The sequence below is a fragment of the Pleuronectes platessa genome, chromosome 16, assembly GCF_947347685.1.
Source record: "Pleuronectes platessa chromosome 16, fPlePla1.1, whole genome shotgun sequence".
Lineage (NCBI taxonomy): Eukaryota > Metazoa > Chordata > Actinopteri > Pleuronectiformes > Pleuronectidae > Pleuronectes > Pleuronectes platessa.
The window spans coordinates 14,378,899-14,393,730 of record NC_070641.1 but is presented as its reverse complement, the minus strand read 5'-3'; the positions used below and the strand labels follow the sequence as shown (position 1 = coordinate 14,393,730).

General features: G+C 44.0%; 1 protein-coding gene across 1 annotated transcript in view; it reads left to right on the top strand.

Moving 5' to 3' along the window:
- The first annotated feature begins 2,659 nt into the window (after positions 1 to 2,659).
- Positions 2,660 to 14,832, top strand: part of arhgap44a (Rho GTPase activating protein 44a) — a 28,569-nt gene continuing 16,396 nt past the window's right edge. Inside the window, exons 1-2 of the mRNA XM_053444279.1 lie at positions 2,660 to 2,987; positions 14,224 to 14,263. Of these exons, the coding sequence (XP_053300254.1) occupies positions 2,935 to 2,987; positions 14,224 to 14,263 (93 nt within the window). The 5' untranslated portion in view covers positions 2,660 to 2,934. The remainder of the gene's footprint in view (positions 2,988 to 14,223; positions 14,264 to 14,832) is intronic.

Genomic DNA, 14,832 nt, shown 5'->3' with positions numbered 1-14,832 from the left:
TGTGGAGGAGCCACAGGGCGTCCGTCTGACCAGGTCACTGTCAAAGTGCAGCCCCTGTATCAGTCGCGGCAACGGGTCATCAGGTGGCGAGGTCGTGACCCGAGCGGGGGCTTCATTAGGCGAACTGGGAGCCAATTAGTCCCCAGCTGCCCAGCAGAGGAGCATTAGAGTGAGAGGAAGAACATTCGGTCATCCCATCGGCCGGAGCAGCAGGAGGCCGCGTGACAAATTGTCGTTCGAATGTTTCTCTTCTTCTGCTGTCACTAGTCGAATGCTGCGAGTGGATCAGGATTGTGTCTGAGGGTTTGAACGCACTTCTCCATCCCTCAGCAGTTTGACTTTACGTTCGCCCCCTCCTGCATCTCATCTCATATGGTTCCTTGTGCAAGGATTACCGGTGAGATAGTTCCTGGAGCAGGTCAGCGGATGTGAAGAATCATATACACTGATTTAGAAGTGCCTAGAGACCCGCCGGAGCGCAGCGTTTTTTTGGAGGGGGTTGGGTTTAGAGTCGAGAGGACCCCCTGGAGATGCTTTCAAAAAGTGCTCCATGCTTTATTGTGAGGGACAGGATGGGTGTCTGGACCGGGGATGGCCAGCCCGTCTGAGAGAGGACTAACGAAAACAAATGATCTGACGGGGTCAAAAGGTTGAGATCAAGGCTGAAGGATCCCCCCGCCCCTCTCAATTTCCAACACGGGAGATTAATGAGGGCAGGGAACAGCCTTTTCTCTGTATCATTTACCCCCTGAGGCCTCTGAACCCTGTGGCGTCGGTGCACAGCCCACCTGTTGGCCTATCACGGCCTTCTGACAGCACAGACAGGGGACATCACTCCTGTCTGAGGGCTGTGATGGCTCTTTCCTGTTCATAGCAGCATGTTGCATTCATGGATCTGCCTAAGGCCTCCAGCAGATTCCTAAAAAAGTTACTCTTCAGTCCACAAGACACAAGATAGCTGTAATCGCCATTTTACAAGTGTTCGCCATATACACTCTATATGTAATGTGTGACTTTTCTCTAGGTAAAGTAGACAGAGCAATATTACTTATGCTTGGGGGGTGATGCATAGGAATTAAAGCTGTGAAATCAACATTTACTTTGAAAAGAATAAATTGTATTTATGGCGAATCAATATGATTGGACTGTTTGCTTCTATCTGATTGGCTGGTTAGTGGGTAACGTGGTGATGGTGGTTTCATCTGATAGGATGGTTATTGGAAGCATTGGGATAGGCTAGTCAACTGGTACATGGCCAAAATGCATCTTATTTCAGTTCAAGAGATTTTTTGGCGTCCATCTCTCATATTTATGCAAAATGTCAGTGCTGAAAATAGACCTGCATAAAGTTAAAGTAAAAAGGAAAGATAATATTTCTACAGCTGCAAAACTCTATTACACTTTCACCAATTTGTTGGGCAACAATTCTTTTCTTGTGCTCATTTAAAAAAAAATAATCCACTCATAACATTATTTGCTACATGAGTTATGATCGCGCCTTTGATGAAAACGTTTGATGAAATAGATAGAACAGATAATGATTCCAAGACAAGCTCAGCAAGTCACAGCGCGTTAAGTGTCACGTCATCTTTGTTTGAACATGGAGACAGACTTCCTGAACGCACTGCCCAGTCATGATGCTGCAGGAGAGGCTCCACACTGTGCTGTTGTTTACACGATAACACTGCCCCCTCCTGGACAGGCACTCTAAAAGCACCGCAGTGTCTAAAGTACCTGACGGAGCACAGTCACAACTCTCAGTACTGTCACACAAAAATAACAGATTTTCTATATTGCATATTCTCACAAAAACAAATGCACCATTATAAATTGATGTAATCTGGATTTCTAAACCTCATCTATTGTTTTTAATAAAAAAACGTGTTGTAGTCGTTTATCTTTAGTTGCATTGGCACATGCCCGACACTAGATGGTGGTATTGGCCAGGCTGACTAATGTACGTGGTACCTTATTATACACGAAAAGGCTTCAACCCTTTAATATGAGAGCAAATTAGTGTAGTTACTGGAATCGTGTAAAAACTAAATTGGCTCTTCATAAGAAAATATAGGACCTGTAGCAAAATATAATAACAATATATTTGTTTGAAATATTTCCTTTTCTACGAACAATTATCCTTTATTTGGTTGTACATCATCTCCTATATATTCTCCACGTTTTCAAAATAATAATTGAACAAGATATGTGTGTTTTTAAATGATGGGTGTATGTATGCATATGTGTATGTGTGTATGTACATATGTGTATGTCTATATGTGTGCATGTATGTTCCTATCTATGTATTTACGTATAAACAGTGCAACTCTCCACATTTTGAACTCAATCAGTTTTCATATAAATTCTTGTAATAAGTGGTTCAAGATAAGAGCAACATTATACTGTAATAGCAAAGTGCTGAAAACCAGACTAATTAAAAGGTTTATTAAAAACACATTAACATGTAGGTAATGGCTGTTTGATCACTTACAACAACCTTCTCTGAATAGATTACCACCTTATCTCAAACCTGCGGGAAACACACGTCGTGGTTGAAACAGCCCAGACCGGCTTCTCCTTCGTCGAGGCTCTGCGTTGATTTACTACATTTCCCAGTTTGCAGCAGTGCGCAGCCGCGGGGCTGCTCGTCGCTGCTGTCGCTCCCTGCCTGTGCGTGTCCGCGGCGAAGGGCTCCAGCATCACTGCGCAGGCGATGGAGCGAATGTAGAGAAAATATCATCGGGAGAAAAAAAAAAGGAAAAAACTTACTAGTAATCGCGGGACAAGTTTTTCTGCGTCGGCACTTTGCGATGAGGGAAGGACGATGTGACGGCGTGGATTCTGTTTTGCGCCGCTGTGGAGCACGGACCGTCACACTGAGAGAAATAATAATGCGGAGTATTTCCCCCATGTAGGTGTTAACGCAGAAAATACAAGATGAAGAAGCAGTTCAATCGGATGCGACAGCTCGCCAACCAAACGGTGGGGAGGTGAGTAGAGACCGCTGTCCGTGCGCAATTCTGGGGGAAGGAGGAGATACCCCCCTCATTGGCCCCAATTTGGATGGGAATCATATGCATGTAATTAGGATTTTCTGTGATATGAAATTGGACAGAATACAGTGAATGGACAATGGTGGGTGACGAGGGACAAACGGAAGGGCTATCCCGTGTTTGAAACACCTTTAGTGCCCCTATGCGTAATGGCCATGGAAGAGGCTACCGCATAGGCAGCGTGTAGGCGCATTGCCCCATTACAACCTGCCCACGGATACACATTATCCAGAGACAATCGCAGTATCTCCCACCATTACACACACACACACACACACACACACACACACACACACACACACACACACACACGCCCACACACACACACACACACACACACACACACACACACGCATGCACACACACACACACGACCCCCCTCTACGGACGCCACTAATGAAGCATTAAAGAAATGCCTCAGTGAAGTTGTGTTGTGATTAAATGCGCTACCTGTCATCGAACCTGTCAGGAGGTGGAATGTGATGCGGATAGGAGATGAAAACGGGGAGAGGGAAAAAAAAAAAGGCGCAATGTTTTCATTACGCAGTTATGTCAGCTGTGAGGAGGGAAACACCTCTTCTAGGCGTCGGTCATCAAGTCAGTGCCCCTGAAGGTCGTATTCCTCATCCTGCGTTTATCTTATAGACTTTTTTGCTTTTGTAATGTCATCAGAGTTGTTCATTTAAATACAAATGCCTCTTTCCAGCACCTTAAATCCATTCAACTGAATAAAAACGAGGCCCATGTGCACATATTTTCCATTCCTCTTCTCCTCAGGATAGGGGTGGTTCCTGCATATTCCCAATTCCCACCCCTCAGAAATAGGTGTGTTGTGACCTTTTACTCAGGTCCTCTGGGGTTATCGCTCTTCCCCCACCCGACCTGTGCATTCACCTCCCAGGGAGGCCGAGCAGGATATTGTCGAGCAGAGAAGGTGTTCTCTGGGATTGGGTCCGGGAGGTGTGGGTCTACATCGTTACAAGGCAGTGTGAGTGAGTGGCATGGGGTGTTTACACCTCGGTTCAGGCGGATTTGTTCCATCTCCAGTCTTTTTATAATCATTTCCTCGTGACTCAGTGGAGTGTGCGTGGGTGTGATCCAGTTCTCGTACGTGTGTGGGTGGGCAGGTTGTGGGCCTTCTTCTGAGCAGAGAGGACAGTTCTTAAGTGTGTGTGTGTGTGTGTGTGTGTGTGTGTGTGTGTGTTATTAGATGCACTCCCCTCATGCAGTGCATGCCAGTGCTTCTCACATTCTGCAGTTTTGTGCTGCTGTCTGTCTAAAGAGAAGCAGTGGTAACCTGCTGAGGTGGTCGGCCTGCACCACAGAGCTGTAATGAGCAACACTATTCTCCCTGATCAGTGCTGTCCCCTTACTAATGGTGCCCACTGTTCACAGCCAGCACTGCCAATCTCAAACCCTCAATTCAAAGCAGAATCAGACATCTCCAGCCATGTACACACGCAGAATACTTCGGGGCAATGGCAACTTCCGCGAAAGACACGTGATTTAAGTTTTGGATCGGAGCAAGAAGTAACAGGTTTGACCCTGTCGTGACCTTGAACAGTGTCAAACATCGGCTCTGTAATGAAGGATAAAAGGTAAAGAAAGGAATGGACAAAGCTAGGCCATCTAATGCAACCTTAGCTGTATACGCAAGTAAAGTAGTGAGGCAAGACCCGTACAACACTTTGTATCAGAAGGACAAAATTATCTTACTTTGAGGAAAGGCACTTTTCAAGGCACAAGGCTCTTATTTTGAAACATGAGAAAGGAAGGACTTGTAAAGTTCAACATCAAAGCACGGTTTGCTGGAAAGACTTCTCATGAGAAGAGATGCATAAACACGTGATACATATTTTACCATCAAAATTACAACCGATAATACTAAGTGTCACAAAATGATCAAATTAGCGTACATGATGCATTAAAAATCTTGATCTCATGAATTTAAATGTGGTTTCACCAGGGGACCGTTGGGACTTATCAGCGATATGCATGCACTCTTCTGAGTTTGTTATTTTTGTTATTTTTTATGTTGGCACAATTATGCAAAAAATCTACTCATCCCATTTCCACCAAAACTGGTGGAGGGATAAGGCCTGGGCCCGGGAGGACCTCATTACGTTTTGGTAACGCCTCAACATAGGCCAATTTTCAACTTTGTCTTGATCTTGATTTCACAGTGTTTAGGACTATGTTTTATGACAATTAAATAAGTTAGGGCATCAGACCACTTCCTAATTTCTTCTATATTTGCATTATACGAACTAAACAGTGTTATGCATGACTGTTCGGCCTTGGTGGAAGTACGGTCTCGAAGACTGAAGACTGTCTTGTTTGTATTGGATGTCTTTGCCACCTTCTCCCCCACTGAGAGTTGGAAGGAGTCAAAGAGGTGTTGTGCTGAGCCATGGTCCATGTACAGTAAACAGCTCTTCCTTATTTATGCAATGAAGGGGGATGATGATGATAGCACCACCCACAGCAGAGAAATGTGTGCAGAATGGCATCCCACTGCGTTGTGTAGCTGAACACAGAGATGTGTGACCGTGCTATGTCGACTACAATAAACATGCTTTGGGTTTAAACTCGAAATGTCCTCGTCTTTCCCCTGATTTACCACATGAGCTGAATTAAAAGGCTCCTCGTAGCAGTACACGTGTAACCGACCAAAGATAGTGAAGCATTAGCATATCTATTAGCATATGCTCCATCTTGTACTCACTTGGGCTTTGCAATTCTGCTGACTCGAGCCTCCGCCATCAACAGAGTGGATGGAGGTTACTCTTGCTGGTTTGTGCGTTTGACCTTCCTGAACCTCAGGAGTCTCCGCGGAGCTGCTGATAGTGCTGACCAATCCTCAGTCACGTCCCACCAACTCAACAAATCCAGAAGAAGCAAGAGGCCATGCAGGAAACTAGAACGTTTGATGTAGGTGGACGTGTGTTAGCAGGAGTGTTTCTTTATTTAGAGATAATGAGTGGGGGTGTTGTAAGTGCAGACGTTTAATCTACTCCTCTGTTTTTCTGGTGTGTGTTCCATGTCTGACTGTACTAGGGTTACTGCTGGTCCTTGATGTGTCTTATGTGTGAGGGAGATTGAAGGTCTTCTTTCAGTGGGGGGTTGGCGATCAGGTGTGCTGTGTCAGCACCCCTCTGGCTCTCCAAGTCTGCAGCTGCTGCTGCCGCTGCCCGGGAGAGATCCACGTCACGTGATCATCCGCTCGACCAATAGCCTCCGCGGAGCAAGACCTCATACTGGAGGATGTGCAGCCATGCATACTCTATATGGCTTGAATATAATATGTTGTGGTACAGCGGGAGAGACAAGAGTGTCACATTTCTGTGAGGTCGGAGAAATAATGTCAGAATTTGTGTTTTGTGCTTCTATTTTCTTATGTTTTTCTTAACCTGTTGTATTTCTGCAGCGATTGAGGCCTCAGCTGTTTTCAAACCATTTTTCCAAGGACGATAAAATTAGCAAGGTTAATGAACTTCACTAGATTATTTGCATTTCTCTAGATACCACACTTGTAATCGTTTTGATGCCCTCATGCACACGGAACAAGTCAGAAAGAGACTACTTTGGTTCAGCCAGCTCCCACCCTCCATTTGTCTTGACCTATTTCTCTATTCCCAGCTCACTACCCTATCTAGGTCTGGGGCGATCCGGTTAAAAAAATTCCATGATAAAAGTCTGTAAGAATATGTTATGCTGCAGGGAGTGAATACGCACATGAAAGACAGGGGGGAAGGACATTTTTTCCATTTTATACATGTAAAGGAAATACTGTCTCTACCCCTAACCTCCGATAGCCTCCCGCCTCCCACCCACCTTCACACTCTGCCTCGCCGACCTGTGTGATGACAGACGATACAAGGACTGTATGGTCAGAGCATTATTTCTCCTCGTGCCTTCAGGGTAGGCTTTTGCTCACCATGCACTCCACAATGCAATTATCTTAAAATGGTAGCCACTGGTGAGCTGGTAGATTCGTTGTGGATGCTTTCTCTTTCCCACATTGTCTCACTCTTACTCTGTTTCTCTTTCTCTTCCTACCGACAGTGCGATGATGCAGTAGGAGCATGCATTAGAGCCTCGGCGCAGAAGAGAGAGTTTAAATGCATCTATGCATGAATCCCTGAACATGTTTGTCTTGTAAACAATTACTTGCCGACATAAAATAAAACGCCCCCCCTTGTTTTACATCCTAGACATGTGCACCGCTTGCTCACAGTATGTGTGGGACTCTACAAGAGCATATGGTAGCTGACAGGTAACATGAGATGAAGGAGGAGACCCTGTTGCATGCCAATGCAGCATCTCCTCCTCCTCCTCCTCCTCCTCCTCCTCCTCCTCCTCCTCCTCCTCCTCTTCCTCCTCCTCACATTCGCTGGCTTGGTAGATGAGATCAACGCTGTGAAGATCTCAGAACGACTGGCCTTCATTTTATCAATTGCTTTTGTGTAGCTTCTGTGTTGCCGTGTTGTTACCTCTCGTCTGAGAAGTGCACTCACTGGCAGCACATTCTTTAAGAGTTTTATTAGTCATCATGCAGTGATCAGACACCATGAGTCATTCTTGATTGGGCCTCTTTATTTAAAGCCAGAGCCCTTGGAGTAATTGTGCTAGTATCAGAGATCAGTGTTGATAACCCTCCCATAACCCCATCAGTGCCTCTCGGAGACAGCATGCAGGGTAGAGTTAGTGATAAAGAGCCTTTGTCAAGGGACCTTTTTTGGCCATCAAAAGATAGATGATGTAATATCGGACAGAAAGCCCCGCTTCTCTCTGATTCCCCCCCCAGACTAACCTCTTAAAGAGACCATGTGCCAGTGGTCCACTAAGAACTCAGTCCCAGTGTATAAAAGCACATACAGTTAAAAAACCAACATGGAACAACAACAGTGTTTGGGACAGCTGCTCGATCTCAACACATTATAGTGGGTTCAATGTGTCATGGGTGTCAGGGTCGACCTGGTCCGCTGCTCGGAATATCATCTCCAACAGGAAGTGACCCCCGGGCCGGACTGAAATGCAGCACATGAATCAGATGCAATTCACGCCCCAAGACTTTCAAGAGCGAGATAAGGGTCCAAAGAAGATTTAGTATTGAACGACAAATATTAGTAATATTATGGTCGTCCAGTTTAAATATTTATCTCGGGCTAAATTTGCGAATTGTTTTATGCAATCAACAGTTTGAAATGATAATGGAAATTCACTCTGCCGTGCGAGTCATATCAGTGTTTTTCCTAAAGATGAACATTTGCATAAATTGAACTGTTGTGTAATGTTAGCGCTATGAAAATAGTTTGAAAGCTAATTTTCTTTCTCACAGTGTACTGTACTGCTCCTAAGTACCGTGAGTATTTGGTGGCCGACAGCCCGAGGCCTTTCTACTACACATGCAATTATCTGCTGCATAAATCTGAGTAATAAACAGCTATAAATGAGTACAGCTGAGTGGAGTGCCACTGTTGTTAGAAATAACCACATTGTCCTGGAGACAGGTTACTCCTTATCAACATGCCCACTTCCTTCCATTCAGGAATGCCAATAGGCTCAAAACAGGAAGCACTAATCCACTAATAACAATTTTCCTTGTTTGTTTACCCCTCATTTCCCTTTAGTTTCTCATTTTCACATTTTCTAAATAGTGTTTGCTCCTAAATTATAACAGATGATTCTCCAGCAGCCTTGTCTATACGGTGGATGTAGAATCTTTCAATTGCCTTGGTTGCCCTGGAAACGCTCATTTGGTATTAGCTGTTTTTATCACATCCGTGTGGCTTCGCCGGGCCAACTGTTAAATATTCAAAAATGGCTGAAAGAGATTATAGAGCGACCGAGAGATAGTGGTTCATGATGGTACACTTTCTCTTTACTGGACATTTCATTACATTTGTGTGTGTGTGTGTGTGTGTTGGTGTGTGTGTGTGTGTGTGTGTCTGTGTGTGTGTGTGTGTGTGCCTGCGCTGATGCATAGTTTAAAAGAACAGTTTAGTCAAAGAGCCAAGACGGAGATTATTCACCACAAATAAAGTTATTAGAGATAACTCACTGCTTGTGTTTCCAGTGAAACTCTGCTGAATGCCACAGTCTCTCTCTCTCTCTCTCTCTCTCTCTCTCTCTCTCTCTCTCTCTCTCTCCCTGTCTCTCTCATTCACTCCATCTCTGGACACGTGTGTACTCTGTGTATGTTGTGTGTGTGTGTGCACTCCGCTCACAGTTATTCTTGCATACTTAACAGAACTGTGACCTAGTTTACTGGACAACTACAGTAAGTGTGTTTTTCTGTTTTACCAAACCGGCGTCCCATCAGCCCCCTGTCTTGTCACTCGGGAAGAAACTGAGTGCCCCCCCCTGTCTAGATGCAAAGGTCTGAATAAAGACATTTTAAAAATCATTCATTGGAGAAATAAGCAGAGAGAATATCTATGACTACAGTATGTTTCTGTAGCTGTGTGTGTGTGTGTGTGTGTGGTTGACTCCGGATCTCATGCCAGCGCTCCAGGCCGTGTGGTGCCCTGCTGAGGCCCAGGGCCACCATTCTGCTCCAGTACCCTCCCCTAGCAGCACAGACAGGACCTATAGCATCTAGCACACACAGCCCTTCCAGGCCTCGGAGTCAGTGCTTCTGATAGCCGGGCGAGCAGCGTGAACAAACCAGAGCACGACCACTTGTTCTTCTTTGTTGAATAAGACCTGAACAGTTTGTATCTGACAGTTGGCGAGCGACCGTGGTAAGGTGTTCAAGAATTGCGATTTTCTTTTCTTCGCACTTTGATTTAGTTTACCATTGATTATTCATGCTTTCATAAACCATGCACAGTGCTGGGGGGTGGGGGTGGGGGAGGGGGGTGCTGAACATGCGGCTGTCCAACATTAGAAATATATATTACATGAGATATATTTGTATGAAATGTGCAGCAGAACTGGTCAACTGGGCATTTGGTGCATCTATGCTATGGAATTGCAACGACTGAGGATATTTCAGATCGCAGAGAAAAACATACACAGAAAAATGACATCTCCGTCTTTGACCGGCTGTAAATACAAACGCTCGGATGTGCTCAGCGGATTCAGGGCTTTTCTTCACATCATCAATTTGTTCGTGTTACCATCAGAGGTGCAGAGGAAGTTATTCAAAGTCTGGATTTTCATCCCCCGGGTTAAAAGTTGGATCAACAATTAAATCATCTGCTGTCGTCCGTATTTGCACAGATTTGCATCCTCGTCACTGACGAATCCCTGAATCAAGCAAGATTTAGAAATCCTTTTGTCAGCTTGAATATGATCAATTTCAGCGTTTTGACTTGAGCTAATAAACCTGCATATTCTTAGATGTGTGTGTGCGTGTGTGTGTGTGTGTGTGTCTGTGTGTGTGCTTATGTGTGTGTGTGTGTGTGTGTGTGTGTGTGCCAGTATTGAGTCATCAGCAGCTCCAGGTAAAGGGATGCATGCGAGGTGGCAGATGGTTGGCATAAACCTGGCAGAGTCTTCTTCCTCCTCCATGAACACGCCGCCCACGTGGCTGCCAGCGTTTACTTTCAGCCCCGCACAGTATTTGCTGATAAGATTTTCTCTTCTCATCTCCAAGATCTTCTGCTTCTTTGTAATTTAGTTTGGGCGAGTATACTCTCCTGCTGCCCTGCACAAAACCTTGATCCTCCAGAAGTATTTTGTTAGGATAGCAACCCGATCAGAGTCACACACCCAATCTGCTCTCCTAATTGGGAAATTTCAGTTTCTTACTATTTATGATATCAATATATTTCAGCTGCTCTTATTTTTAAGATGCCACTAAAGGTAAAATTCCTGAGCAATTCAATATTTACTCCCAAACAAATTCTCATGTCCACTTTCATTTAACTTGACATCATCAGATCTTCATCCTCCAAGAGTCCTCAAAAGCAGAGGTAAATTTTCAATAATATTTAGAGGAGCTAAATCACAGGTGGCAAAGACTCATTTGAATGCCTCTGCACACTTATCCAAATCAAATACACACATCTTATACTTTGATTTGATAGAAGTGTTACATATATTTAAGTAGAGGCTTTAAAATAACCCCACTGGGTTTTCTGACTACGCTTGCACTGTCTTTGTCATTTTCATTTTGTTCTGTACTAAACAAACCTTAACCTTCATATCAGGGTGAAGCTACTTCAATAACCCCTGTGTTCCATGTGTCCTATCGCTGTGTCCTCGCAGGCTGATGATGTGCAGTGTTGCTCTCCTAAGAGGAAATACCACTGTCTGAAAACAAACAAGCTCAGAGAGCAAGACGGTTTGCTGCGTTTGAAGATAGTCTCCGGTCCGTTTGATGTCCGGGTCATAATCAGCTGTCGTCAGCGAGGGCACTAGATGTCTGTGTGTTAAAGTCACATTCCCTCGTTTTAAACATGAGTTGTTTTTTTCTATTTAACCAACTGTCAGGAGTGTGTGTTCCCTCAGTCACAAGCCTGCAGAACAAAACACCCCCACACTCACACAAACACACAGTGAGAAGGTGTGAAGGCTTTGCTGTTCAGCGGAGCTCCCTGACACAGACAGCCAGGGCACAGAGCCTCACAGGTTGTCCATCTACCTCAGCCAAACATCACTCTCAGAGTAGCTCCTCCACGTCCTCGTTACTGCTGGAGAGCCCCTGTCCCATTTGTCCTGTGGCTTTGCTGGGCCCCTGTCAGGGTCCCTCAGCTGCCAGGGTCTGAGGCCAGATAGGCAGCGACGAGCCTCACAGCTGCATTGCAGGGCTCCGGGCTCCACAGCTCACACGTGTGACAGTCTTGTCTGCAAGGTCTTTTTATAGAAGTGAAGTTTTAGAGGTTTTGTTAGAGGCTGTCGGGGTGTTGCGGCAAAAATGTGCCAAACTTTAGTGCTGGCTCGGGTTATTTTTGTCCCACTTTGTCATGTAATCGGCAATCTGTTACCACACTTATCCTGAAAATCACGCCAGAAATCTTCTTCCTCCTCTGTCGTTCTTTCTCTTTCTCTTTCTTATGCATGCACTACACACAAACACACACACACATTTCCTGTATTTTCCTCCTAGCCCAGTGGGAAGAGGAGTTTTCCAGGAGGCTGGCTGTGATTAGCTCCATCGGTTCGTACATGGTTTGACCCAGTTCCCATGGCTCGACGCGCACGTCTTGGCAATGACAACCAAGGATGCTAATAACTGACATAATTAAAGCTCAGCTCTCAGTCGTTGGCAACAATTTATGGAATATGTGTACACGAATGCATGTCAACATTAATCAAAAGCAGCATATTTCCTTTCTGTGTTTTCTCCAACATGGGTACCACAGGACACACACAGAGCTGCTAGGCCTGGTTCGACAGTTTTCATTTGACAGACCTGAAAAGAGCATTTCACATGAACAAAAACATGGAAAGAGCATTTTAATTCTGTGCTGCTGATGTTTTTTTGTCTGACTGATGAATAATGGAGCTCAAACCAAGGTTTATTTCCCCCTTTGTCTTGGGCAATGGCAAGAGACATTCAGAAGCTGTTTTTGAATAAATGATACCAAAAAAAAAGCTATTTGTGATTGGCATTGGCATGGCTAGGGCACAATAGCAGGAAGAGGTTGTGCAGACAGGAAGAGGAAGTGATGAGAGAGTATGTACACCAGTGGGTGGTTGTTGGGGGGTCTGCATGTCTGGATTGGACTCCCCCTCAGAGGTCAGCCTGTCTGACAAAGCGGCCCCTCCCCTGTCAGACTACAGGCCCTTTTTCTTCCAGGCAGGAAGTACATGTTCTCCTCAGCTCTGATTAGATGCTCCTGATAGGTCCTGGATTGTTGCTTTAGATATATCTACTGTTGTGTGTCCAAATATGTCCCTGGAAAACAAATCCAACAGGAATTCACTTGTATTAGAGCTACTCCAAAGGGAAAATGTCCTCTTTTTGATTTATTTTATGGGATTATAGAAGGCTGTAAGGATTATAGAAGTTCAGACAAAGAACTAAAATCTTTAGATGTAAGCTTTCTGGACTGAGCCGACACCTTATTATATATATATAGATATAGATATAGCTTATAGCTATCACTACCCTGCATGAGTAGTTTAATCTGCTGCATCGGCAGTGCAGCTCTGCCCTTTTTTTCAGACTTTGGCAAAGTCCCCAGTCTGATTCACAGTGGGACGTGAGGCTCCTCGGTGGGAACTGACAGATTTGAGTCAGTGGCCTTCGCCGTCATTCCTGCCTGTTTCACTCATGCTCAGGGGTTGGACCACTCCAGCGGGTTTACAGCATGAAATGTTTGCCAGATAATTAATATGTAGTTACTATGTATTATCTTAGATAATTAGCAACACGACCATTCAAACACGGGCACTCACACACTCTCATGCTCCAAAGGGACGGATGAGCATGGAGAGTGCAGCCACTCTGGAGCACTGGTCAACATCACAGTGAATGAGACCTGTGCACAACACCTTGGACCTTGTTTCACAACGAGAAACATTTTTGCAAAGACACAATATTATGAAATATTTTTGGATGAGAGATTTGCATGCCTCAAATCACAGTGACAAACAACATTTAACACGTCATTGTAAACCAATAGAGGGTTTATTATGATGTAATTTCTTTGTGTGATTCATTAAAAAAAGATTCGTAAGATTTTTTTTATATTTTGTATATTAGAGCCTAACTGACATGGACCAAAATATCAGAAGTTGTTATGGTGCTGTTTTTAAACCATCATGAAGAAATTGAGACTTGCGCTTTAACCATAAACTTTATAATACAAAATATATAGAAATTGAAAACATAACATTTTCAAATAAAATGTAAATGCACAAATTCTTTGTAATAAGATACAACTTTTCATATCTGCAAACATAAATGCTATTTTTAATATGAAAAGCTCATATTAGCTAATTTTGACCAGTCAACTGATAAATAGGTCGGGCATGATATGTTGTGATCTGTCACATTCAGACCTTCTGGCTGTGTTGTGTGACCTGAAAGCAGATGTGTTAAAAACTCAATCACTTTGACAGTTTTTGGTTTCCCTGACCTTATCAATACTCAGAGATACCCGATATTTATCAGGGATCTGCAGTGCTGCTTATTTACAGTATGAAAATGTAAGCATCAGCTAAATTCTGTGTTGTCCCCTCATCTTCTAACTGTTGCACACTGTTTTCTTTACAGGGCAGAAAAAACAGAGGTGTTGAGCGAGGACCTTCTGCAGGTAAGCTGTTATTTTTAAATGTGTGTGTGAATATGTGCAAGTGTTTATTAAGATAAGGACAACACCTGCAGACCAGATGCTTTGCTGTCATTCTTCATGCTGTGTTTCCTAACTGGTGGGATTCATGTTATAATAATGATGATGATGATGATGGTCGTGTTTGACCACAATAGAAATCCATGGTTGCAACTTGTCTTGTGCTCTGACTCCTTAGAGTGAAATCTGCACAGAATAAAGTTGTTGTGTGCATTTTTAAAGATAACAGAGGGATTCTTCCCTCTCTGATTGTCTCATTTGAGCAGTGCTTAGTGGCAGAGAGATGTATTCTCCAGTATTTCACAAGAAAAAGCAAATATTCTGTAAAAGTAAACAGCTTGTCTTCTGCCCTATTGTCCATCCATCATCTCACACTGTCTGTCGCCGATACTCAGTCAGTCTGGGATGCCACCCAAAAGAGATTTTAATTTCATATTTTTTATCAAATTCATCAATCATTGCACTAAATGATACATTTCCAGGATTAGTTACTAAAACCCCAAACAATGGTTGGAAGTTGCTCATTTCAAGTG